At 46.0% G+C, this 27,907-nt stretch overlaps 1 protein-coding gene across 2 annotated transcripts in view; it reads left to right on the top strand.

Moving 5' to 3' along the window:
• NNT (nicotinamide nucleotide transhydrogenase) overlaps positions 1 to 27,907 on the top strand; it is a 391,279-nt gene that overhangs the window by 107,828 nt on the left and 255,544 nt on the right. For both annotated transcript variants that reach the window (XM_085631219.1, XM_085631218.1), the window contains exons 10-11: positions 2,735 to 2,888; positions 26,345 to 26,506. In XM_085631219.1, coding sequence (XP_085487345.1) covers positions 2,735 to 2,888; positions 26,345 to 26,506 — 316 coding nt within the window. The remainder of the gene's footprint in view (positions 1 to 2,734; positions 2,889 to 26,344; positions 26,507 to 27,907) is intronic.

Consider the following 27,907-nt stretch of genomic DNA (forward strand, 5'->3'; position numbering starts at 1 on the left):
AAGCAAAAGTAGATTTTCAGTCACCCTTACACAGGGAGATTTCCACTGAAGTGTTCCTCCCCCCTCCCCCCCCACCCACATCCAATCCCCAAAGACAGGCGCCCTACCAAGGAAAAGGAGGGTTGTCTTTGAAGAGGAACCCACTTCACACATCCTGTTGGAGGCAACACCAATGTCCAGGAGGTTTAAGGACAAGTGGTTTCAGTGAGCAAGGGACTCACGTCTAGGCATACCCTGCCAACTTGTGGCGAACAAAGCGGTACAAAAGGGGATGGTCTGTTGACTGGGTGTGAGTGGTTGATTGGTTCTGATGCTCTGTCCATCACCACCCCCTTTTGTACCGCTTTGTTCGCCATAAGTTGGCAGGGAATGCTCAGACGTGAGTCCCTTGCTCACTTTGCCACTGGATTCAAGCAAGCCTGGCTGAAGACTGCTGAAATGCCAGAAACCGGTCCTAGGAAGCTTGTTTCCGGTCCAGGGAAGACATGGCTTGGCAGTTCGGGCTGGACTGTTTCCATGAGGCACAGGGTCAGACTGATTTGCATATGGCCATGTCTGAACTGGAGTGGCAGAGTGGGCTAAAGAACGGTGATGGATCAAACCCAGATCTGTTGACTGGGTGTGAGTGTTTGATTGGTTCTGATGCTCCGTCCATCACCACCCCCTTTTGTACCGCGTAGTCTTCATATGGGTCAGTAAATATCTAAACTGGCATATATAGATGGTCACATTTATCTAAATTTGCTACCACAAAGCCTGTAGACCCCCTGCCTATCCCTCCTAGCGCAAACACTATCCGATTGAAAGGTGCAACAATGGCTTTCTTAGGAATTATTCTGATCTAATTGAAAGGCAGCTACAGCCAACTTCATATACGTTCAGTAAAGCTTATTATGTAGCTGTTTTAGCCTGACAAACTAAAGTTGCCAGTCTTGAGAACCTCATTTCCACCGCTTTCAGGGATACTGTTTTACAGACCATGTGTATCTACAGCCACACATGCTGTGAATTGAAAATGATACCCTGTAAGCTTCTGTTGAAAGCGTATCGTGCTGTAGGTGCACATGAGCCCATCCACCTACCCGGGAGCCACTGTCTGTGGCACATGTTCACATCCTCCGCATTTAATCCTCACACATATAATATGAATGGTCCTCATATTGTCCTGACTTTACACTACATATGTGCGCTATCCCTCAGTGCGACAAACAGTCTAACAGTAGAGTTGATACCCATGTGCAATACTTACTATGGTAGGAATCACTCAATACCTCGTGACTTGAAAGACTTCTTCGAACAAAATCAATGTGCAACTTCCGAGGCCAACACTAGATGGCAGGAGTATGCAGAGTATGTGAATCTAAAATACAACAAGCTATGAAAAGATGCTTACAGGATAAGTAAAATTTTCTTTATTTCCCACTCAGGGCCTTCTGTGTTGCCTAAAAGTAGCTTCTTTCCCATTTTAGGAACTGACATCCGACTATTGTGTGGTGGTTCTTGGCATCTACTGATATAACTTTAGTTCATGTGGTTAATCAACTTTTCATTTGTTTATATCAACATAAAACATATTAATAATTTATATATAAATTCATTTTATGGGTATATCATTTTCCTTTTGCTAATAATTTCTTAAGTGCATGATTTACTTATGCTCAGAGCATTTTGGGATGTAAAACCTTATTTAGCAATTACATTTCGAAGTTCCTGTATCCCCACAGGCAAGCTATAATCATCACACTTCTGTTGATCCCGTTTCAAACGTGATAGTGTTTAGAATTTCCCATCTGTTTCTTGTGTTCGAGTCCGTGTTTTTCTTTTTTTTCTTTTTTAGCAGATAGCGTGTCCTAATGGCTCTCGACAATTGGCTCTTCTTTACTGGTTTTACTACACCCTGTTGCCTGTTGAATAGTATGGTCTCCTTGCTAGTTCCATTAGTGCAGATTTTTTAATCCTTTTTCAAATCATTATTTACAACCTGAGCCTATTGTATTATTTATTTTGTTGATTTTTATTTATTCGTAAATGTTCTGATTTTTTCATTATTCATTTTCAGGAACAATTTTTATTTCCCCTTTCCCACATCCCTAACTATTCACTCATGTTCTTTCATTTAAGCTTTTCTGTATGTAATGTTCCTAAAATTATATTGATTTTTTTTTTCACTCTACACGAATCATGATAGCTGTTCCTCATTGAGGCTCTTGAGTTCAAGCCATGTTAAGCCCTATCTATTGTGATTCATTCTGAGCCAGCATGCTTCAGTCTCCGTCTGTAGGGAGATATTTCATATGTATTAAAAAAATATAAAGTAATTAAAGGTTTGTTTCTTATGGTTTTGATGATTTCTTATTTTGTCGACGAATGTTAGTTGGGTGTTCTTCAACAGCATTCCTGTCATAAAAGCATAATGTGCACAAGGGTAGACGATTACAATTGCAAAACAAAGATTCACAAATGGTATGTTGTTGCAGTTCAACTTGCTTTCTGTCTGCAGGGGCGAGTTGTCCTAGAACTCCATTGAATATGTACGAATCGTTTTTATATTAGAAACAAGGGTTTCAAAGTATCGCGCATAATTGGCTTATACATTGACTCTTGCTCTACTTTTTTTCACCCTAAATAAGCTTTGTGTTTGCATTCCTTTTTGCATGTGTATATGATCACCAATATTTAAGTGTTGGTTTACAAGTGTTTACACTTCCTTAACTGATGCTTGTATTCTGTGTAGGATGGTAAAGTGATTTTTCCAGCACCGCCGCCAAATAACATCCCACAGGGTGTCCCAGTGAAACCGAAGTCTGTGGCTGAGCTGGCAGCAGAGAAGGCAGCTGTAGTGACACCATTTCGGAAGACCATGACGACTGCCTCTGCCTACACTGCTGGTGGGAAAAGAATTCATTTCACTTAGCATTATATATCTTTTCCTTTGTAAACCACTATTTGTTGGCGGATAATGATTGATTGTAGAAGGCTAACCTTTGTTGTTTGTGCTGTTCCATTTTACGTTTTACATTTCTTCAGAGTTTGTAAGTTTACCAAGAACTAGAAAAGGCACATGTTTGTTCTGGTATTCTGTTTCAGATGATAGGACATCTCTTTAGGTGGTATCCTATATGCCATATGGCTCCCTAGTAATTGAATTATATACAAACCTAGTTTGATGCAGATAGTTAATTTAAAATGTCTTTTTATTGAATTTCACAAAGCGAAACAAAACAGCAAAACACGTTGCTTACTTTCAATGGTACCTGACAAAATCAGCGAGTGTCAGACCGTGATCATGAGTCCCTTGCATCGTAACTTGGTGGGTGTCCAAATATCATTTAACTTCTCGCTATCTTCTGAAGCATCCAGCTTCCCTGGAAAGTACCAGGTGACATTCAAACTACAAAGAGGGGTGAAAAAGAAAGATAAAAGAGAGGCGGGGGGAATGAAGAGGGGGGGTGGGGAGGGATGCTCTCCAGCCCTCACCGGGCTGTTTATGCCAGTCATTGCAGCATGCACGGCACTTCTGTAGGTCCTTCACGCGATCTGTTCACAGTGCCTAGATCTCCTCAGTTAGTCTCCCTACGATCGAGAGGGTGAGAGTTGAATTAGCTTTGCAGCGGTGCCCACATGTTCTGCAGGCGTGATTGTGCGGGAATTAGTTCCCAGTAATCAGACAACTGGTTGTGGCAGAAAGCTGCGTCGTAGAGGCATTCACACACACGCGGGCTACGCCTGAAGCCCCAATAGATTGCTACTCTTCACTTTGCCAGTAAGAGCAGCATTGCCACCATTTTCCTGAGTTCCACAGACACTGCGCACATACCCCAGAAGGGCCACCAGTGGGGAGCGCTCAAGTCTGCATTCAATCATTGAGTCCAACACATCGAAAATGCATTCCCAGAATCTCGCCACCTCCGGAAACTCCCAGGCCAGGTGCAAAAAGGAGGCCTCAGGCACTCGGCAGCGCCCATACTGCGCATTCTCACACAACCCAGCTCTATTCATCCACGCAGGGGTCCTATACAGCCTATGAAGAAACTTGAAGTGGATAAGGCGCAGCCTATAATTGGGTGACATATCCTTGGTCTGCGTGCAGCAATAAGCCCATGTGCCCTCATCAAATGGACCTCCCAGGATCTTCTCCCATTCGCGCTGCGACGCACGCTGCATTCCAGTGTAAGACGGGTGATAGGTTTTTTGGCGAGGGATTCGCGAGAAAATCCTCCAGCACCTGCAATGTTGGTGGCGCCACAGGTAAGGAAACAAATAGTGCACGCAATGCTGCGCTCAGCTGATATGTCAGCCTGTCCAGCATTCCGGTGTTGTCATTCTCAAGCGCATTGTCCAAGGTGATGAATACCCTTTCTGGAATGCCCGCCCCGTCGTATGGAGCAGGAGCGTCCTCAGCCTTTGGCACACCCCCGTCTCCGCTTGGTGCAGATAGTTGTGCTGCTCCGATGAACGCCTTAAAAACTTCTGAAATGTTAAATTATTGTTAATTATGATTTTTATAGCAGAATGGCTTTGGTTTTGCTTTTTCAACACCTTTTAACTGTATATCCTTTCAAGGAAGGTCCAGTTTCTGGGTTTTGAAACCGAGCTGCCTTTTGGAACCTAGGACCCGGCTTTAGCGCTTGACTAAACATCATGTGATTCTGGGCAAATCACTTAATCTGCCTGTGCCTAAAAATGTGAAATGTAATGTGTGTGAAATGTATGATTGTAAAATGTATGGCTATGGATACGCATGTTCGCCATACTCCTGCCATCTAGTATTTGATTTGGACGTTTGCAACTTGTTTCTATTTGAAGAAGTATTTCGAGCCATGAGGTTTGGTGACTCCACCATAAGTTGGCAATGCACATGGCCATTGGCTCCATTGTAAGATTGTTTTCGAGGCATGTGAGCTGTAGATCACATGCTTTTGCATAAGTCTGCCATCTAGTATTGGGTCCGGATGTTTGCACTTTGTTTTTGTTCTTAGAAGTCTTTTCCAGTCACAAGGTAGGTGGCTCCTCCTTTCGGTGATAGTGCGCTTGGAATCGACTGCATTGTTAGATTGGTTTTTTTTTTTTCGCCATCGGACGTGAATTGCTGCACTGTGGTTCGACAACGTTTCGGGTTCCCCTCGGCGTGCAATCCTCTACCTTCGACCATATTGTGTCTCGATCACGTATATATCTTCGCATATTGTATCCATTTCTACAACTTCGATTGGAAAGTCTCCTGCAAGGCCATTGGACCTAGCCGCGTCGACGGAGGTCGCATTAGATGGAACGGACTCCATTCTAATTCGACATCACGAAATGTATCAGCAACACAGATCTCTATGGAGAAGATGTTGACAACGAGATCTTCGAAGCACAGGGAGCTGAGGCAAAGGAGGAACAACACATCTATGTGTCCGAGGAAGACTCAGACATCGAGGAAGATCTCATGCCCGGTCCGCCTCTGCCCCAAAAGGTACCCTCGAAAAAGGCTCCGGTCCCTCCTCTGCCCTGGGGCCAAGGTTGGCACCGAGATAAAGTTTCGAACGCCCCACCTTCGGGCCCGATACCGAAACACGTATCACAGCCTTCCGGCTCAAGACTGAGTTGACCTCCTTCGGTGACCGAACCCAAAACCTTGGCACCGAAAGACAAACCAATTGATCCCTCACACACTTCGCCACCAAAATCCTCGCTCCGAAATCGACACCAAAATCCTCGCTCCGAAATAATCGACACCAAAATCCTTGCTCCGAAATCGACACCAAAATCTTCCACACCGAAATCCTCGCGCCTAAATCAACACCAAAATCTTCCACACTGATAAAACTGCTCCTACACCATCTAAGGAACCTTGTTTGGATGTTCCGCCTGCCAACACAGACCCCAAACAATAGGAACTTGTTATTAACCCTAAAACAGGACACCTTTCTGCAAAGTTGCCAGCAAAAAATAAATCCAGAATTGGAGGACTCTTATCATATCCCTTCAAAGAGAAAGAGTATAGCTACTAACACTTCTCCACCACCTCTTTCACCTTCTTCACCTTCTCCACCCATTGATCCTAATTTGCTCATAACACCCACAAATTCTCCTCAGCCACAATCTCCAGATTATCAAGATGATGGGGATGGGGATGGAGATCAAGATGGGGACACACATGGGGATGTGCCACAAAACAATGCTCCAGAGCCATGGGCCGACTAGAACACTGATCACAATAATAACGACCCAGACCTATACCCATCTAAGCCTTCTCCTCCTGATGACAACGTGGGGTTCATTGAACTGCTTAATAGAGCCGCACAGTACCATGGAGTACAGCTCTATAAGGAGCCTCTCGAGGAAGATGTTTCATTTGAGACACTAAGTGCATCGCAAAAGACTACATATACACTACCTATGCTCAAAGGTATGTTAAAACATATAGATGAGGTATTCAAAGATCCAGTGCGAGCTAGGGTCCTCACACCTAGAGTTGACAAATATAAAGCTGCACCTACTGACCCAATTTACATCAGGGGTCAGGTTCCATTAGATTCTTTAGTGGTATCAAATGCTCGGATATTAGCTAATTCTCAAGCAGGAGACGCTCTGCCTCCTTATAAAGAATCTAAATTAACAGATGCCTCAGGAAAAAGAATAGCAGCGCAAGCAGCCAATTATTGGCATATAGCTAATACACAAGCACTCTTAGCAAGGTATGACAGAGCTCATTATGATGAGCTAGAGCAGCTAATCCAACATTTGCCTGATGAGCATAAAGCTAAAGCTCATGACTTCATCCAGGAAGGAAAGCTTATGTTCGAGGCATATGAGCTGCAGATTATACACTGTGCACAGATCGCCATCTGGTGTTGGGCCCGGATGTTTGCAGTTTGTTTTTCTTCTTGGACAGTCTTTGGAAGTCACGAGTTCGGTGACTCCTCCTTCGGTCCGTACTGCGCATGGGCTTCGGCTCCATCCTCAGATGGTTTTTTTCCGCCATCGGGCTCGGATGTAATACTTCGTGCTCCGGCTTCGAACCTTTCCAGTTCGACCTTCGACGAAAAATCCTCGTCCATCGAGATTCTTAGACGAAATCCACTTCTTCATCTCTCTCTTCGGCACTTCCTCGATTCCAGGCTTCGGCAGCGGCCTTCGGGCCTATCTCGACTCCGGTCTCGGCCGATGGAAAGGACTCCCTTCAAGAAGTGCCCAAAATGTGGGTCTAAATTTCCCCACACCGACCTCCATCAGGTGTGCAACCTCTGCCTCTCTCCCGAACACGAGGCCCGAGACTGCCCCGCCTGCAAGTCTTTTCGTTTGAAAAAGACTATTCGGGATCGACGAGCTCGACGCACCATGGCGCACTCATCGACCTCGGCTCCACCTGACCTCTTCGGAGAAGACACCGGAGCTTCGGGACAGCAGCACACCGAGCTGGAGGATGACGCCGTCGGCGCTTCCGAGGCCGACTACTCCGACGTGGAGGAGATCACACCGGCGCAGAGGGTCGTGAGTACTCTACCCCCTCCTACTCCCGCGCCCATTCCAAAAGAGACTCCGGTTACCCCTTCGCCTCCAGGCCTAGGGAAAACCAAGCATACTGCTTCCATCACCCCACCTTCGGGCCCGGTAAAAAAGCATCACAAGTCTCCTGGCGGCTCGGGCTCGAGCCAGCCTCCTAGCGGCGCCGAAAAACACCCTTCGGCACCGAAGAAAACCAGCTCCGTTCCGAAGCCATCGGTGTCGAAACCTGGCCTCTCGGTGCCGACCAAACACAAATCCCTCGGCACCGATGCTCCCGTGTCGAAGCCTGCCTCGGCGCCGACCAAAAAATCGGACACCCCGAGAAAGCACGGCGCGGATAAACCGACCAAGCCTTCGGTTCCGGAGGAGCTTTTAATACCGGATCCTCGTCAAAAGACTTTAACTAAGGATCCCAGGACTGGACATTTAATTTTGTCTTCCAAGAAAAGACTTTTGGACAAGCCAACTCCTCCTCCACCACCAAAACGGAAGGACTCTGCCACATCCCCGTTCAGAGTACCCTCCCCGCCACCTCCACCTCCTCCTTTCTCCTCCACCTCCTCCACCCCCTCCATCTCCGCCCCCACCTTCTCCACCCTTGCCTCATCGGCCTCCAACCCCGTCTCCAGACCCTGATGACCACGGAGATCCATTCTATGATCCCACAGATGCCCCGCAGGACCCCACTCCTCCGGGAACACCTGACCCATGGGAAGATTATCAAAATCCCGATGTCCCAGATGTGCCTCAGGATGATCTCTATCCATCCAGGCCGTCTCCACCAGAGGACTTCCTGGGGTTCCACCACCTCTTACAACGGGCGGCACATTATCATGGGCTGGAGTTACACAGTGATCCAGTGATCCAGTTGAGGAAGACTTCCTACTTGACACATTTGACATAGCAGATAAATCCTATATTACCAATGCTAAAAGGGGTGACCAAGCATGCCACAGAGGTTTTCAAAGACCCCGTCAGAGCTAGGGTCTTAAACCCCAGAATAGAAAAGAAGTACAAAGCAGCCCCTACGTATCCTGCCTATATTAAGGGCCGTGCCCCCCTAGACTCATTGGTGGTGTCCACAGCTAGGAAGCGCTCCAACTCTGTCATCTGGTGAGGCTCCACCACCTGATAAGGAGTCCAAGCTCTTAGATGCGTCAGGCAAACGCACTGTCTCGCAAGCTGCCAATATGTGGCGCATCGCCAACACGCAGGCGCTGCTGGCGAGGTACGATAGAGCGCACTATGATGAGCTGGAGGCTCTCATGCAGCATTTCCCAGAGAAATATAAGAATAAGGCTCATGAACTCATACAAGAGGGAAAAATTATTGCCAACACCTCTATTAAATGTGCACTTGGCGCAGCAGACACGGCGTCCAGGGCTATAAACACCAGTGTTCTGCTTCGCCGTCACGCCTGGCTCAGGATCTCAGGCTTTAAACCAGAGGTCCAAGCATCTATATTAAACCACCCTTTTGACCAACAATACTTATTTGGCCCAAAAGTAGACGAAGCCCTGGAAAAAATGAAGAAGGATACAGATACGGCGAAGTCTATGGGAGCCCTGCAATCACAAACCCCTAGACGCTCCTTTCGCCGTTCCTCCTTTCGAGGCTCTGGCAGAGGTTACTCTTCCGATAACGCCTCCACGTCCTACAAGTCCCCTCCTCAGAATAGCTTCTCAAAGGGCTACCAAAGAGGTGGGTATCGAGGAAACAATAATAAAGGCCGGGGCAAAACCAACACCGCCCGTTCTGCCACACCGCCCACACAATGACTTTCCCCCGCTCCCCCCCAGACCATTCCACTCCGGTCGGGGGCAGGCTACATACCTTTCCTTCACACCTGGGAGGCTATAACATCAGACAAATGGGTGACCCAAATTATTCGGTCAGGGTACTGTCTCGAGCTAACTTCTACCCCTCCAACTATCCCACCCAGACACCGTGCGATGTCACAAGAACATACCACACTTCTCAAACAAGAGGTACTCTCCCTCCTACAAAAACACGCGATAGAGCAGGTACCCGTCGATCAGCAAAAACTTGGGGTCTACTCTCTGTACTTTCTCATACCAAAGAAAGACGAGACCCTACGGCCCATTCTAGACCTCCGGCCTCTAAATGCATACATCCATTCAGACCATTTTCATATGGTAACTCTTCAGCAAGTTCTCCCACTCCTCCGTCAGGGCGACTTTCTCACTACACTGGACCTGAAAGACGCGTACTTTCATATTCCAATACACCCTGCTCACAGAAAGTACCTCCGATTTGTGGTGGACGGCCAACCTTATCAGTTCAAGGTTCTCCCCTTCGGGGTCACAACCGCACCACGGGTGTTTACCAAACGCCTAGCAGTAGTGGCGGCACACCTCAGAAGACAAAACATTCACGTCTTCCCCTACCTGGACGACTGGCTCATAAAAGCCGCGTCCTACCCCCAGTGTGTGCAGAATACAAACACTACCATACAACTACTCCACCAGCTAGGCTTTACGGTGAATCACCAAAAGTCCCACTTAATACCGTCTCACACAAAGCAATACCTCGGTGCCACTATAGACACCTCAAACGCTATAGCCTATCCCAACTCAGCCAGAATCGCAGGCATGCAAGTCCTGCGCCAAAAATTCCTTCTTCAGCACTCTCTCCCAGCAAGAGTATTCATGAAACTAATAGGGATGATGGCGTCTTGCATTTTCATAGTGCCCCATGCAAGACTTCACATGCGTCCACTCCAAGAGTGCCTAGCACGCCAGTGGAACCAGGCCCAGGGACAGCTGACGGATCTGGTGTTGGTGGACGGGCGCACCCATCGATCTCTGCAGTGGTGGAACACCACAAACCTTTCCAAAGGGCGACCGTTCCTGGACCCGGTTCCTCAGGTGATTCTAACGACGGACGCATCGCTCTCCGGCTGGGGAACGCATCTATCACACCTCACAGTCCAAGGTCTATGGACGCCACAACAGAGGTTACTCCACATCAGCCATCTGGAGTTATTGGCAATCTTTCTAGCCCTGAAATGGTTTCAGAAACAAATTTCAGCCAAAGCAGTCCTCATTCGCACAGACAATATGACTGCAATGTATTATATTCAAAAGCAGGGGGGGGGGGACACTCTCCCCAGCTCTCCCGCTTAGCACAGAGCATATGGAGATGGGCAATTCCACAAAAAATCTTTCTCCTGGCACAACACGTCCCAGGCGTACAAAACACCATCGCAGATCTGCTCAGCAGACAAACGCAGCAAATGCACGAATGGGAACTGCATCCACAAGTTCTTCACCCATTCTTTCACAAGTGGGGGCATCCTCAAATAGACCTCTTCGCCACCCACGAAAACAAAAAATGCCCAAGCTTCGCCGCCAGATACCCACACCCATTGTCCAAAGGCAATGCGATATGGATGAACTGGTCAGGCAGATTTGCATACGCCTTTCTCCTCTCCCACTAATTCCGTTAGTGGTAAGGAAGCTACAGCAGCACTCCCTCACACTCATTCTGGTAGCCCCAACATGGGCCAGGCAGCCGTGGTACACCACACTACTACAGCTATCGGTGGTACCACATCAAAAACTGCACCTGTCTCCATGCCTCCTAACCCAGAACCATGGAGAAATCAGGCACCCGGACCCAGCTCAGCTCAACCTTGCGATCTGGCTCCTGAAATCTTAGAATTTGGATACCTAAATCTTCCCCCTGATTTGCATGGACATTATCAAGGAAGCCAGACGTCCTACCACTCGAGCATGCTATGCCGCAAAGTGGAAGAGATTTGTTGTTTACTGCCATAACAATACAATCAACCCTTTGGATGTCTCCATACAGCACATCATATGCTATCTGCTCCATCTTCACAGGTGTAACCTGGCGTACTCATCCATCCGTCTACACCTAGCAGCAATTGCTGCTTACCTACAAAACAGAAAACATTTATCACTGTTCAGAGTGCCTGCTATTAAAGCCTTTATGGAAGGCCTTAAAAGAGTAATTCCACCCAGGGCACCACCTTCACCTGTATGGAATCTAAACGTAGTTCTTACAAGGCTAATGGGTCCGCCTTTCGAACCAATGCATAAATGTGAACTACAGTTCCTTACTTGGAAAACAGCTTTCCTCGTAGCTATCACTTCCCTTAGAAGGGTTAGTGAAATACAATAGTTCACTACACAAGAACCCTTTCTACAGATACATCACAACAAGGTGATACTTCGCACAAATCCAGAATTTCTGCCTAAGGTCATTTCCCCCTTCCATCTCAATCAATCGGTGGAATTACTGTTTTTTTTCTCGCAACCTCAATCTGTTGCGGAAAGGGCTCTACATACACTTGACGTTAAAAGGGCCTTACTGTACTACATACAAAGAACGCAACCTTTCAGAAAGACTAAACAGTTGTTAGTCTCCTTCTCTCCACCGCATAAAGGCAACCCCATTTCAAAATCAGGGATAGCTAGGTGGATTGTAAAGTGTATACAAATTTGCTATCACAAAGCAAAACGAACATTATCTGTTCCACCTAAAGCCCACTCTACAAGAAAGATAGGGGCTTCTATGGCTTTTCTAGGGAACATTCCCTTAGATGACATTTGCAAGGCAGCCACATGGTCAACACCGCACACCTTCACAAAACATTACTGTGTAGATGTGCACTCCAAACAACAAGCTAGTGTGGGCCAGGCTGTACTAAAGACACTGTTTCAAACTACTGCAACGGATACCGGTGGTCGCCGCTAGGGTTGGGTACTGCTATATAATCTATGCACAGTGTATAATCTGCAGCTCATATGCCTCGAACGGAATATGCTACTTACCAGTATGCATCTGTTCTTGGCATGTAGAGCTGCAGATCTATACACGCCCACCCGCCTCCCCGGCTACCTGTATCCGTTCCAGGCTATCTTATTTAGATACACCACACATGGGTTTCTTCACTATTATCACTACGCTCCATCTTTTCCCTGCTGGCGAAAAACAATCTGAGGATGGAGCTGAAGCCCATGCGCAGTACGGACCGAAGGAGGAGTCACCGAACTCGTGACTTCCAAAGACTGTCCAAGAAGAAAAACAAACTGCAAACATCCGGGCCCAACACCAGATGGCGATCTATGCACAGTGTATAGATCTGCAGCTCTACATGCCAAGAACAGATGCATACTGGTAAGTAGCATATTCCTTCCAACACTTCAATCAGGTGTGCTCTAGAAGCAGCAGACACTGCTTCAGGCGCTATTAACACCAGCGTCCTACTTGGACGTCACGCATGGCTAAGGGTATCTGGGTTTAAACCGGAGGTTCAAGCTTCCATTTTAAAATTTACCTTTTAACGAGGAAAACCTTTATTTGGCCCCACAGTTGACACTTCCTTAGAAAAAATGAAGAAAGACACTGAGGTAGCCAAATCGATGGGAGCACTGCAGACACCATCGAATTGTGGTTCCTTTTGCCGCTCCTTTTACAGGGGAGGTTTAAAGACTATACCTACTGACTGGTCCTCTACCTCATATAGAGGCAATAGTCAATCCCCCTCTACCAGAAGTTATTTTTTAGGTGGATTTCGGGGAAACAATGGCAAAGGAAGAGGGAGAGGTAATACACCCCGTACTTCCCCAGCCACAAACAGTGACTTTCCTCCCCTTCCCCCAAATCATTCAACACCTGTCGGGGGATGTCTCACTCAATTTCTCCCAGTCTGGAATACCATTACATCCGACAAATGGGTTTTACAAATTATCCAATCTGGTTATTGCCTGGAGCTTACCCACAGCCCTCCAAACATTCCACCACAAAAACACAAACTATCTCCAGAACATATACACCTACTCAAACAAGAGGTCCAATCTCTACTGGAAAAAGGAGCTATAGAAACCGTCCCATTACAATATCAAGGGACAGGTGTATACTCCCTTTACTTTCTGATTCCCAAAAAGGATGGTTCTCTCAGACCTATATTAGACCTCAAAGAATTAAACCTACACATTCATTCAGATCACTTCCATATGGTCACCCTCCAACAGGTACTTCCTCTGTTACAACAAGGTGACTTTATTTCCACTCTTAAAGGATGCGTACTTCCATATTCCAATACATCCCGCTCATCAGTTTATGGTAGCGTGACAACATTACCAATTCAAAGTGCTCCCATTTGGAGTCACCACTGCTCCCAAACTATTTACCAAATGCCTGGCAGTAGTCTCTGCACATCTGTGAAGACATGTTCACGTCTTCCCATATCTAGACGACTGGCTCATCAAAGCCAGCACACTCAGAAAATGCATGCAACACACCCAAAGAACACTACATTTACTGCATGACCTCTGATTCACAGTAAATCTGTTGAAGTCGCATCTTCAACCTTCCAAAACGTAAATGTACTTGGGGGCCACTATAGATACACAAAGTTCTAGCTTGTCCCAATCCAGCCAAAATCCACAATATTCAGGTTCTCATTTCCAAATTTCAACCCAGCCGCAAAACGCTGGGTTATCCAATTAAAAGTTATCTTTAAAATATGTTGAGTCAATACAATCAACATTTCATAAAACTCCATACATAATGCAGATAAAAAGTTAAAAAGGTATTAAACAGATTTTAAATACAAGTAATAGAACTTTACACAGTGAGGTTCAATAACACCAATAAAAGATCAAATTGATGCTTCAGCGGAGGGAGAACCTGATCGCAAGGGTGCTAAGTTATTCTTGGTTGGTGTGATTTTTGATCTGATGCACCAAACCCTCTTTAGATATTCGGCTAGGGGGATAGCATAACGAAGTGAGGGATCAGTCCTCAGAATTCTTAAGGCTATGCTGCTTTGCCTGGTGTCCAAGTTATTACACATAGGCACAAGCCAAATCTTTTGTGGGGTAGCGTAGGCGGGGCATACAAAGAGAACATGTTGGTACATTTCTGCGTGTTCAGCACAGTATGGGCACTTATTATCTCCCGCTTCTGACCAATTTACTGTCTAGGTTTTTATAGGCAAGGTACCGACTCTAAATTGGAAGTAGAGTTTATGGTCAAGGGGCTTGGAGATAGTATCCCAGAATGGTTCAAGATGGGGGTGAGGTTTAACTAGCAGAAAACTCCCTGTCCCCTGACTTAGGTACTCATCTAGTTACAGGGGTACCCTCTTTTTTTGTACAATTGTTTCTAGCGCTTAAAGTCTTCCAAACTCACCTTTTAGGCAAAGCTGTCCTAATACGCATAGACAACATAACAGCCATGTATTACATACAGAAACCGGGGGGAACACACACTCTCCAACTGTCGCACCTTGCACAAGCTATTTGGAGATGGGCCACTCTTCAAAAAATGTATCTCCTAGCGGAACACCTCCCAGGAGTTAACAATCAGATTGCAGATCTGCTCAGCAGACGGAGACAACAAATCCACTAGTGGGAACTTCACCCTCAAGTTCTCCTCCCGTTCTTTCAAATGTGGCGCTTCCCAGACATAGATCTGTTTGCCACACACCAAAATGCCCAAACTTAACCTCCAGGTGCCCACACCCATGATTCAAAGGCAATGCTCTATGGATGAATTGGTCATGGATATTTGCCTACACTTTTCCGCCTCTCCCACTCATTCCCCTAGTGGTTTGGAAGCTCATACAAACATCCCTCACACTAATCCTGGTAGGTCCTACTTGGGCCCGTAAGCCCTGGTTCACTACCCTGTTGGAACTCTCAGTAGTTCCTCATCAAAAATTACATCTCACATCCAGTCTCCTCACGCAGAGCCATGGAGAGATAAGACTTCCAGATCCCAAACCTCTCAACCTTGAGATCTGGGACCTGAAGTCATAGAGTTTGGTTATCTGAATCTTCCACCAGACTGTATGAATATCATTAAAGAGGCCAGAAGACCTACTACAAGAGCTTGCATATGCAGCAGAATGGAAGCGGTTTGTTATTTATTGTGATAACCATATCAACCCGCTTGATGCTTCTGTTCAAAATATCATTTGATATTTACTTCATTTATAACTCTAAAATTCAGTGTACACATCTAGACGCTCACGTCTTGCCGCAGTAGCTGCATACCTTCAAAATAGACAACATCTGTCTCTTTTCAGAGTGCCTGTTATTAAGGCCTTCATTGAAGGACAAAAGAGTTATTCCACCAAGACTCCCACCTGCGCCACTGTGGAATCTTAATAGTGTTCTCACCAGACTAATGGGTCCACCCTTTGAGCCATTGCGTAAATGTGAACTGCAATTTCTCACTTGGAAAGTTGCTTTCCTCGTTGCTATCGCATCACTGTTGAGAGTGGGTGAGCTTCAGGCATTAACCATAGAAAAACCCTTTTTACAATTACACCAAAACAGTGGTTCTTCGCACTAACCCTAAATTTCTACCTAAATTTGTTTCTACCTTCCACATCAACCAATCTGTTGAGTTACCTGTGTTCTTTCCTCCACCAGATTCTGTGGCAGAACGTGCTTTACGCACCTTGGATGTTAAAAGAGCATCACTCTATTACATAGAGAGGACAAAACCTTTTCGTAAAACTAAAAAACTCTTTGTTGCTTTTTCTCCACCACACAAAGGCAATCTCATTTCCAAATCTGGTCAGTCATATGCGTTCAAACTTGCTATGCAAAAGCAAAGTGAACTTTACCAATTTCCCCAGGGCGCATTCCATTTGCAAACTAGAGGCTTCTATGGCTTTCTTAGGAAACATTCCCATAGATGACATCTATAAAGCTGCAACATGGTCTACACCACACACATTTACAAAACACTATTGTGTAGATGTGTTAGCTTGACACCAAGCTAATGTAGGCCAGGCAGTTCTACGTACACTATTTCTAACGACTGCAACAGCTACAGGTTAGCCACTGCTTTAGGAGATTACTGCTATATAGTCTATGCAAATAATGTGATCCCCAGCTCACATGCCTCGAACGGAACATGCTACTTACCCAGTATGCATCTGTTCTTGGCATGTGGAGCTGTAGATTCACATGCGCCCACCCACCTCCCCGGGTATCTGTACCTGTTCCAGTACTATCTTACTTAGATACATACACATGGACATCTCTATTCTACTCTTACTAACTCCATTCTCGCCCTCTGTGGGAAAACAATCTAATAATGGAGTCGATGTCCATGCGCACTATCACCGAAAGGATGAGTCCCCTATCTCGTGACTGGAAAAGACTTCTTCGAACAAAAACAAAGTGCAAACATCCGGACCCAACACTAGATGGCAGAGTTATGCAAAGCATGTGAATCTACAGCTCTACTTACCAAGAACAGACGCATACTGGGTAAGTAGCATTTTCCTCTTCTCTGCCATCGGGCTCGGACGTGTTTCTACATCGTTCCCTGATTCAATGCCTTTGAATGCTTCTGAGGCCCGCTCTTCTCTTGTCCAGTCAGCGGAAGAAACGCTTGACAGTCATTCCTTTTCTCTCAACACACTTCAAAGACTGTTGCCAAAGCCCAGGTCACCAGCACTCTGGGTGCCCACTCCCATCAGGGCTCATCGCCTTTCATAACGACTCTGAAGGATGGCCTCAAATGAAGTCATAGTGCCCCTTGCCAACCTTCACATGTGCCCATTGCAGGAGCGCCTTTCTGCGCAGAGGTCACAAGCTAGGGATCATTGGGAAGATTGTGTTGCTGAAGTCAAATGCCCATCACGCTCTTCAGTGGTGGAACAGCAACAATCCGTTCCAGGGTAGGTCTGTCTTAGAATCTGTCCCGCAGGTGACTGTTACCACGGATGACTCTCTCACGGTCTGAGGGCACATCTAAGCGATATGACCATGATGGAGGTGTGGCCCCCTCAATAGCAGGGTCGACACATCTACTATAAGCAACTGGTCAAACGCCTAGTTCTCAAAGCCTTCTTTGCGGTCATTTAAGGCAAAATCGTCCTCATCCAGGCAAACCTCATGATTACCTTGCATATCTTCCAGAAGCAAGGAGCGCCCACTCTCTGTGTCTGTCAACACTTGTGCACCAGATCTGGCACTTGACCATCTGTCATTGCATACATTTCCTGTCGGAGTACCTTCTATGGAGTAGACCACAGCTTTGTAGACCTGCTCAGCCCGACTGATCAAGTCCCACCAGTGGGAACTCCAACTGCAAGTCCTGCCCGCTCCCTTCCAGCGTTACTGCACCCCACAGATAGACCTATTCGCCATCCTGCACAATGCAGAATATCTAAACTTTGCCTCCAGGTACCTCACAGCCCATGTGCAGTACTCTAGGAATTAACTGGTAGGGCTATTTACCTCTGCTTTTCATCTTCTCCCACTCCTTCCGTAATGGAAAGGAAGATGCAGCAAACATCCTTTGCCCTCCTCTTCGTGGCTCCCATGCGGGTGAGGCATCCTCGGTACTAGGCACTGCTTTACATGTTCTCAGCCTCATGCCTGAACATGTGTGCCATCTCACACATAACCAACACTAGGTCCGTCTCCCAGACCTAGCGATCTGCCATCTGAGGACTTGAAGCTTGGCTATTTTCCTCTTACATAGGAGTGAATGACGCTAGTTTGGGAAGCCCACATACCTACACTGCTGGGCTGTTATGCTGTAAAGTGGTAAAGGTTTATCCACCATTGCATCCCCAAGCACCTGGGCCTCCTAAATCCTACAGTCTAGGGCTTCATTTGTTACCTTTAGCACCTTCAAAAACCTTGGCTCGGCTTCACTTCCATTTCGCTACACCTATCATGGTTGCTTCAACATGCAAAAGAGGGAACATTCTTTATTTTGTACTCCTGTAAAAAACATTCATGGAGGGTCTCAAGAGGATTACACCTCTTGGGGGTGCACCCACCACTACATGGAACCTTAATGTAGTTCTCAGCCGACTTGTGGGTCCTTCTTTTCACCCCCTGCACATACTCCATTTCCAGTTCCTCCCGTGGGGTGTGGCATTCCTCATAGCCATAGCTTTTCTACACGGGCCAGTGAGCTTCAAGCACTTACCCTGCAGAAGCTTTTTATTTGGGTTCACTGGAGCAGGGTTGTTTTAAGAACTAATCGTAAGTTCTCTCTGGACCACAATCAGACTATAGTTCTTACAGTCTGCTTTACTCAGCCAGATTCTTTGGTGGAGAGAGTCCTACATACTCTAGCAGGCTTATGTACTGTGTTTAAGGAACTAAGGCCTCTCGCCAGTCTGACCAGCTCTTTGTAGCTTTTGGCAAATTCCTTAAGGGCCATCCCAACTTAAGCGCTGGTATGCCTAGGAGAACAGTCAAGTGTGTCCATGCCTGCCATCACAAAGTGAAAAGAATCCTACCTACCCCTAAACTCCTTTCCCTTTTTATTCTCTCCCCCCTACCCCGCCCACCCGTCCCCCCAATCCCCTGTGGAATTCGACTTGCAAAAAGGCGCAGCCATAAATTCTTTAGGCAGTAACCTGCTGCTGGCATATACTAGGCAAAGAAGCCACCTGGTCACACCACACATTTATCAAACGATTGATGCCCCCCCCCCTTTCAGTGCCTCAAAGTGCATGGTAAAAATGTACAGGGGACTGACGCGTGAGTATAGTGGGCTCTATAAGGCGCCAGTGACGACTTTGCGGTGTCTGTTCCTGTGGCGAGGGGGTTTATTTAGAGATCAGAAAAGCCCGGGTCCAGTCTGCAGCCTGTGGATACTGCACTGTGAGCAATCTGCAGCGAGGCTGACTGCCGGTGTGCTCGGCGCTGCCTCTTGCAGCGATCCTGCGACTGAGGGGAAGAAACCTACCCTGCGAGCGCTGTAACGCCAGTGTTCACAGTTATTTGCACACCACTGCTGCAGTCTGTTCGTTTTTGGAACCGGCAAACAAACAAAAAATAGATAAATAATTGAGCATCCCTGGCGTGGGAGAAAAAAAAGAAAGCGAGAGGGGGGCCTGTGCAGTGCGCAAAATCTGTGCAGCAGCCACCTGGTTCTTAAACCAAAACTATATGAACATGCCAGTGGTGCGGGGAAGGACACAAAACGGGACGGTTTTGGCCCATTGGCTCTTGTGTGGAGCACGCACGCTTTTGACAGCAGCCCAGCTCCGGTTCGGCAGTGACCAATACGGGAGCGGGTGGGGCCCAAGCAAGCACCAGCGGTAGATGGCGGCGACCGAGGTGGCGCAGACCGGCTGGGCCCCTGGAGTCCTGCGGCGCCGAGCTTCCAGCTCACGGCCGAGTGTCTCGGGGTGGGTGAGCAGCAAGTGCGAGGGATAGAGGAGCGCAGCCGCAGCTGGGGAGTGGGCAGTGACGAGCTTCAGTCTGTGGGCCTTCTTTCGGAAGACGGAACTCTGGGACTGGTGCAGCAGCCGGGCTCTGAGCTGCGCTCTTTGTAGCTGGAAGGGCACGAGCCCAAAAAACAGCTGCAGCCCCTCACAGTGGAGAGCCCGTGACTGACGTGGGGTTATCATTGCCCCTTGCTGCATGCTAGGGCGGGCAGAAGTGAAGTATGATTGACAAGTGAATCAGTGGTCGAAGTGGGGAAAAAAAAGTAGGGGAACTGTGGGCGGAGACTCAGGGGGCGGGAATAACCCAAGAATTGGATTAGTGGGCGGAGTCGGAGGTGTGGCTAGAAATAGCAAAACATACCAATTTTTGAACGTTTGGCATTTCACTGACCAGTTACAGCTTATAACGTTATTTAATTCAAAGAATCAATAAACATGTTCATTTGAGGTTTAATATATAAGTTGTTTATATTTAATTCATTTACAATGTGGGACATGTTTCCAATCACAGAATATTCCAAATACGCTTATAAGTGGAATCATAAGCCATTTGTCTCCGAGCCATGCAGTTTCTTTCATCTGCACTTCTCCTCCCTTTTTCTAATCATTTCTGAACATAAAATTCAGGTTTAAATTCTATGACAGGTGGCCCCACGATATTTATGAACATTGTAGAAGACAGACGATTGATTGATATTCTGTTCCGCAGTGGTGTGAGCACATCATTCATTACACTAAAGCCCCGTTCACATTCAGCAGTTGAGGTACAAAAGGTGTTTATAATGTGTATTAATGGTTTCAGGCTTTCAGAGATGCAATTTTTATTTTGTTTGTACTCTCTGAAACCAAGGATGTACTGCCTGGTATCAAATACATGCAACCTGCTACAAAGGTTTTGTAATTCTCCCTCACCGTATAAGATGTCTACTGGATCTGGCCAATAAACTGGTTGTAGGAGTTTCATTCTATGTACTAACTCTTTGTATTCTATTTCATCATTGTTTGAGGTTGTGCATCTAGGAACATTTGATGCATTAGACATTTTCATCCTTTTTCGCAGGTTATTTGCTAAGCTCCTAAAGAACTGTGCCCTAGTGATGCTAACACAGCCTTTGTCCTGTTGCAGTCCTACACCAGCAAACTGCATCTGTTCAGCAGCATCTAATGCAGTTGTAGCAAACAAAGGGCCCAGGTGCATCAGCCATTGATTCAAACACTAAAATCTGCATCTGTATTGAACGATCGGCCTCATATATGGTCATATCACGCCCACGCCGCTGCAGCCTTCTGGATAGGTCACCCAATTCTGTGAGAGCATCATATAAAATGCCCATATTTTCAACAAACACCAGGGAGGTTAATAAACGGTTTAAACCAGCATATTTCCTCTGCTCAATGTCACTCCTCGTTGAGTCTTCGGAAGATTCCATAAAATGTTTAATAAGTCCCTTGTAGTTATTCCAAACAGCTCTCACAGATCTTTCACTTGAGGACACCCAACGTACATCTAGCACCTTTCCAATTGCCAGAAGTCTTACTTCTACCTCCAGAGCACATTCCCCAAGCTCTCTCTGATTTTTCGGAGAGTCATGGTAGGTGGTATATAGTTTATCAAAAAAAAATTTGAGCTGATTAATGCCTGCGACTTCTTTACAAACATCACCCACAGCAAGCTCCAGCTTGTGGTTAGCACAGTGCCATACACTCAACTGTGGATATTTCAGTTTCAGAAGAGTTGCCACACCGGATTTCCTACCTATCATATTGGAAGCACCATCTGTTACAAGCTGAACCAAATGACTTTTTAAATACTCATCAGTAAAACCGTGTCTCTCTAAGCATGCAAGTAAGGTATCTAAGATTAGATTTGCTGCTGTGCTTGGCAACTCAACAAGGTCCAAGAAAAAGGTCAGTGGCTCATTGCGTTTATCAATACATGCTCTTACACAGATAATTAGTGTGGTCAATTTACTATTTGTGAGCTTAGGGACATATTTATGGGAATGGTGGCGCAGGGCAGCACAGCAAGTTACTTTGCTGCGCTGCCCTGCATCACAGGTAAAGGGCGGGAATGTGCCGTATTTATCCAATATGGTGCATTCCGGTCTTTTCCCCCTGCACTGGCGCCATTTTGACAGCCTAGCTTCAACGCAGGCACACTTGCCCCATGGTGCAAGGGTGCCTCCTTTGCATGCAGGATTGTTTTTGTGCAGGAAGGGGCACCTTCCTGTACAAAAACAATCTTGAGAGGCTTTTTCATCTTTCTATGTGGGCTGCAGAATAAAGCACAGTTTGAAAGAGGAAAAAGCAAGGAGAAATAAAGATATTTCTCCTAGTTATGCCTCCTCTGGGGCAGCGCAAGATTTTGCCGCATACCCAGGATTACAAGTCCTTGTAAATCTATGAATGCGTCAAAAACCGTGGGGGTTGTGTGGGAGACTTTTTATTATTGCAGGAAAACTACTGCGTGACAAAGCCACTGCTGCTCTAGGGTGTGCTGCTTTGTAGACCTGCCCGCAAGACTGGTGGTGAACCTGGGTATGAATTGTGGTGGACAGGGCTTCAAGTTTACCCAACTGGCCACCGGTAGGGTTCACCTGCTGGTGCTAAGAGACCAGGGCTTCTAAGGTCTAGTGGGGCCTTCTAAAGTCTATCATGGGTGCTCCCTCAGGAGTGGTCTGATGGACAAGGCATGAAGGCTGAACCAGGTTCCCCAGTTCCAAATTTGGTAGCTCTGGCCATAATGCCACATCCTATCCCCACCGAACACCCTTCTGCCCCACTGAGTGAAACTCGCACTGTCTTCAGCTACAACCCAATTCTGCCCCATTATAAGCACCTGGATGTGACTCATTTCAAATTATGCAGTGCCTGAAAAAAAGTAACAACATTCTGGGAAAAGCAAATACTCATAGGGAATGCAGGATTATGTAAAGCATGCAAAATATAAGCAGGAACGACATGTTACCTTAACGCTTTTACTCTCGTTCAGAAATCAATGAGTATTTTTTGTCTCAAACATTGAGGACATGAATTTAGGGCTCCTCCTGTAGACATGTGTTAAGCAGGGCTCAGAGACAAAGGAACTCTTCAAGAGAATCTGATCTGACTCACGGAAACCCACAAGGGCTCCTTCTTATCCACAAATTGTGCACTCTTGATTGTCAGCGCCAGGATGCCTGTTAGGTGAGAGTGCGCTTTACAAGTGAGATAAATAAATAAATAATTCTTATTCATGTCAGCCAGCTAGCTGCTCAAACATAGTATAGCACATATGTATTCAAGTGTCCTGCAAAGAAGAATGAGTGCGAGTAAGTAAATGTGGGTGTGAATGATTGAGTGCCTGAATGTAACTGAGCATGAGTGAAAGGGTGTATGTTGATGAAAGTGAGAGAAAGTGAGTGAGAAGGAGTCACGTAGAGTAAGTGAAACTGTAAGTTAGAATGAGGTAATCAGAGTAGGAAAAAGTGGTGAGACTGAGTGAGTGAGAATGTGATACCGAATGTTGAAGAGTGAGTGCAAGTGAGCAATTTTGATTAAAAGGGAAAGTGAAAGAGAATGAATAATGGGGGTAGTGGGCCTGAGTGAGATAACATGTGAGCAAGCAGGACAAAACACAGGCCTTGGCAAAGTGGAGGTAAATATTTACTTATGGGAGGAACATATTGTGCATCTTGAAAAAAAATGTGGTCAACTCCTGGGTATGTTGTCTTGGCACAGTAATGGCTTTTGAGAGAATTTGTGTAAAAATGGGGTGTTGAAAATAAAAAGCAGTATTTGACCCTATCGTTTTTTTTTTCAAAATTATCTTGGGAGTAGCAACACCCTCCGGGCCCTCCTTTATCTCTTCTTAGTCTTACAAGGCCCAGTAAATCGCACTCTTTTCCAAATCTCTTTCTAAATATTATCACTCTCAAAAACTGTTTTTTCTATGTAATTTTCCTTTGATGGGAAGAGGAGGTTTCTGAGGTGGTAGTATCAGGCAAGTGACACTACTTGGGCTCCCTCTGTTCGAGCCTTCATGGAGGATCCCTCTTCGTTGCTACCTCCACCTGACCCCAGACTCCGCAACGCACTTCCTTACAGGCTTGATTATCCACTACTCCTCTCCAGTGCACCTTATGTCACACCTGACCTTGGGCCCCAGCCCCATATCAGGCACCATTTGCTCCACTTTCATTTTTCCCGGTAAAAACATTAGTAAAATCACCTTCAAACTTAAAACATTGAATATAGCAGTAAATATAATTAGCACACGCTTTAAAGTATGTACCACAGTAGCCCTTATGACCCGACTGCTAATTAAATAAACCAAAACAGAAAGGCCATGACAAGGCCGGCTTTAGCGCTGATGCGAAAGTCTTTTTTGGCGCCACACCAATAATCACTGCCATACGCCACAAGTACTCCTCATCTCCCCATAGCCCCTCCCCCTCATGACCTCCTCCTCGGATTCCCTCACTGCCACCCTCCACCAGTGCCCCTCATTTCGCTGTAGCCCCTCCCCCTCATGACCTTCTCCTCAGAATCCCTCACTACCATCCTCCAGCAGTGCCCCTCATCTCTCCCTAGCTCCCCCCTCCCCCCCCATGACCTCTTCCTCGGATTCCCTCACTGCCACCCTCCAACAGTGCCCATCATCTTTATGTAGCCCCTCTCTCATATGCATTTCATTTGTTGTGTAGCGCAACTCATATCAGTGTAGTGTGTGTCAGTACTTTACACCACGCACACATTATACAGAGACAACGAATCATACAAGTATGTAAATCAGCCTACAGGGAATGTCACATAAGCCAATGAGGATTACAAGGTGTATGAATCACATGTCATCCATACTGGTGGGCAGTTATTTTAAGAGGGTTTGGTCTGGAGAAGCACAAACTCAAGATTTAAAGAGTACTCCAGTGGTTAGGGGTTGGCTTTACTGATAAAAATGTATATCTGCCCAAATATACTCATGTTAGCAACATTAGAATAATGAAAGACTGGGGAAGTTCTAACTAAACAAAAAACGCGACGTTCTAACTAGATCATTCAGGTTTGCATACAGCTCTTTGATGACAGTTCATTGGTCACTGTCCGATGTTAGGATTGTAACTTCTGAACTGCAAGTAACACAAGGATCTCTGTCACAATGACAGTAACCCACTGAGCTTCCACATAAAATACAGTTCATCTGCACTTAACTACTAACAGAGAAATGATTGCTCTCCAGCAGGATCATTAATCCCCAGCGTTATCTGGGCATCTTTTATTGTCCTATTGTTGTCCTGCATCAGCCATGATAATGATAAAAACGGATTAAATGAAGCACACACGAAGTACATGTCCTGCTGCGCCTGTGCAGATTTAAAAAGAAAAACAAATAGTGACACATTCTCCTACCTACTCCATTAGTCAATCTTAGTGTCGCAGCCTGAAATGATAAGCAGCTGCAGGGGTTGGGAAAGGTGAATCGAAATAAACAAACTTCTTTTCTCCTGCACTGCATAGAAAAAGAATATCCACGCAGCAGGACAGTAGGCAAAGGTTACCGCAGCCAAAGAAAGGATTTGTCGCCTTTCGCCATGCCCCTGTTGGAGATGAAGGGGTGAACAAATAAACAAAGCCTCGTTAACATGTAAATGGTCTTTTAAAGACCTGTGAAGTACTCAGGTAAGGCTGCGATAATCTCAAAAACTGTCTGTGACACACGACGGGGGAGGTGGGGGCTTGAAGCACTTTGAGCCCCATGGCGTTTCGCGCCTGCCTTCAAGCCCTTACTAGAACCGGGAATTAGGGCAGTCCCGGGACGCTTTTTTTAAATCAAGAAGTAGGGGAACGGACTAGCATAATTTTTAAAAGTAGGGGCACGCCGTGCCCTTCCGTTCCCCCCCCCACTTCTAATACTGAAGTGAATAGACCAGTGGGCAAACGGTCCAGCAAAAATTCCTCGTCTGTATGTGGAATATATATCTTTTTTCTTTAAAAAAAAGTAATCATATGAGACCGCTAAAGCTTTTCCAGGGCTAGACCTAAAACGCAGTAAAAGACTTTAAAAATAAAAGGCATTCTACGGACTGGTTTTGATTCGAATTAAACTATATAGGTGAAATGGTTTCTCAGAATTGGCCTTCTGGGAATATATTCTTCTGGTAAATCACGTACACCCAGATCTCCTAGCGTGTAGAGTGTGCAGGTACACTTGTCTGCATAGTTACAGTTTTAGTTACCATATGTTTAACTGGTCTTGATTGCAGAACTGGAGGTAGATACATTGTAACAGGGATTTTAGGTTAGAAGAGGACTTTGGGCATGATGGTTAATGGAATATTGTGTTTAATGTGACATTGGGGAGTAAAGAGATGTCATTATTAGAAAACGAAGTGTAAACCGAACTACCTCACATGTCTTTGGTATCTAGCGACTGGTGAGTAACCCATGTTTTACAGGCTTCTGGCGATGAGCAGCAGCCCTCGGTTTGTGCAGGTATTGGCTCTTGTGTGTGAGTGAATCTATTGATGGGAGTTCAAGCATCTTGGCCAAACATTGTATTTGCCTGGGCAGAGTTGACTTGTTTGTGCTACGGTTTGGACATGATGGGAGTGTTTGTCTAGAAAAGTTGGAGCCTCATGTATTTTTCTTTTTGTCCCTTAGGTTTGAGCACCTTGTTGGGCCTGGGCATTGCTTCTCCTCATTCTGCCTTCACACAGATGGTGACAACTTTTGGTCTAGCTGGGATCGTAGGATACCATACGGTGTGGGGAGTGACTCCAGCACTCCACTCTCCGCTCATGTCTGTGACTAATGCAATATCAGGTATGGGACTTTAACCTCTTACATGATGTTTACATTTTTTTTCTCTATTACATCCACCTTGCACAACTAACGTTCATAGAGACTCTGATTGCTTTAAATTATAATGGCTGAGACCTCGTGCCCTCTGGCGACTGTGCTTGGGCTTTCACGACGAGTGTTTCCCTTGTCTTCCAGTTGGGGTTCATTTACAGCGCCCGTTGCTGCCGCGGGACATATCTGAGACTGCTGCTGCCCCATCATCTTGATGGCGAGCTTGAAGATGTTGCATTGGGCCTATTGAGTGCTTTATAAAACTGCTGCAATTCTCCAGAAAACAAACCGTTCCGAAACAAGCAAACCATGAACAAAAAGTCCTAATGGACATTAGTATTATGTGGCATTTCTGTCCACTCAATCTAGGACACGTGCCAGCATTACGTTGATTCTTAGTCGGTCATCTATTGCATGCAGTCAGTAGTTGGCATATCAGGCACTAGTTTCCCAGCTTTTCACCTAACACGATGATATCTTTTTGTAAAGGTTCCTAGTCGTGAATACAGTGTTGATGAGGATTCGAATGGTTTGGTGTTCTAGCAGGGTGTGGGACAGAGCAAGTGAGAGTGATTGTAAATGGCTGGAAGGCTCCTGCAGGGGTAGGAGAGAGCTGCCTAGATCATAATGTGGAGGTAGGGGATATGATGGGGTTCGCTGAAAGGAGACTTTTTAGAAGGACTGATGTCACTAAGGAACAGAAAGGGCTGGTTAATTCTTGTTCATTCTGAGGATAGGTCAAGATGAGGTTGAATTAAAAGTGGAATGACATGCCAGATGAATTTAGGGGACAGCCATCATAAGTGTTGTGGTGGATGTGGTGTTGGGTAGAGCAGTAGCAAGCTGAAAGGTGAGTGGGATGGTACAGCTAACTGGTTACAGGATGCTATATGGGACCGTAGGGAAGCACTTCGAGGAGAAGAGCACAAGAGGGCAAGTGGTAGGATAGACTGGGAATAGAATGGGAGGTGGTAATAAGTGGTCAAAGGGATCGCATATGTATGCGAGGAGAGAAGGTTTCTTGACACAAAGATACCCATACTACACTCTTATTCTGGTCCAGAAAGTCTCCAAAGGGATGATTAGGTGATCAGTTTCATCCGTGGTGGCTGATAAACAAGTTCTATTATGGAAGTGGAAGTAAACTGACAGACCGTAGCTCATTGACATGGACAATTTGTAAATGTATGACTGTATAAGCTGTAGCACAAACCCTCCGTACTCCTTGTACAGCAGTGCCTTTTTGAAAGGATGGCCATAGGTTATTCCATTGTCAATGTATGATGGCACAACGCATGCCATTATGCCGTTATAACAACGCAAGTGCTGTTACAATGCATTACCATTACAATGCAAAATGTTACAGCGCGT

Source organism: Triturus cristatus, chromosome 2_1 (genome assembly GCF_964204655.1).
Source record: "Triturus cristatus chromosome 2_1, aTriCri1.1, whole genome shotgun sequence".
Taxonomy (NCBI): Eukaryota; Metazoa; Chordata; class Amphibia; order Caudata; family Salamandridae; genus Triturus; species Triturus cristatus.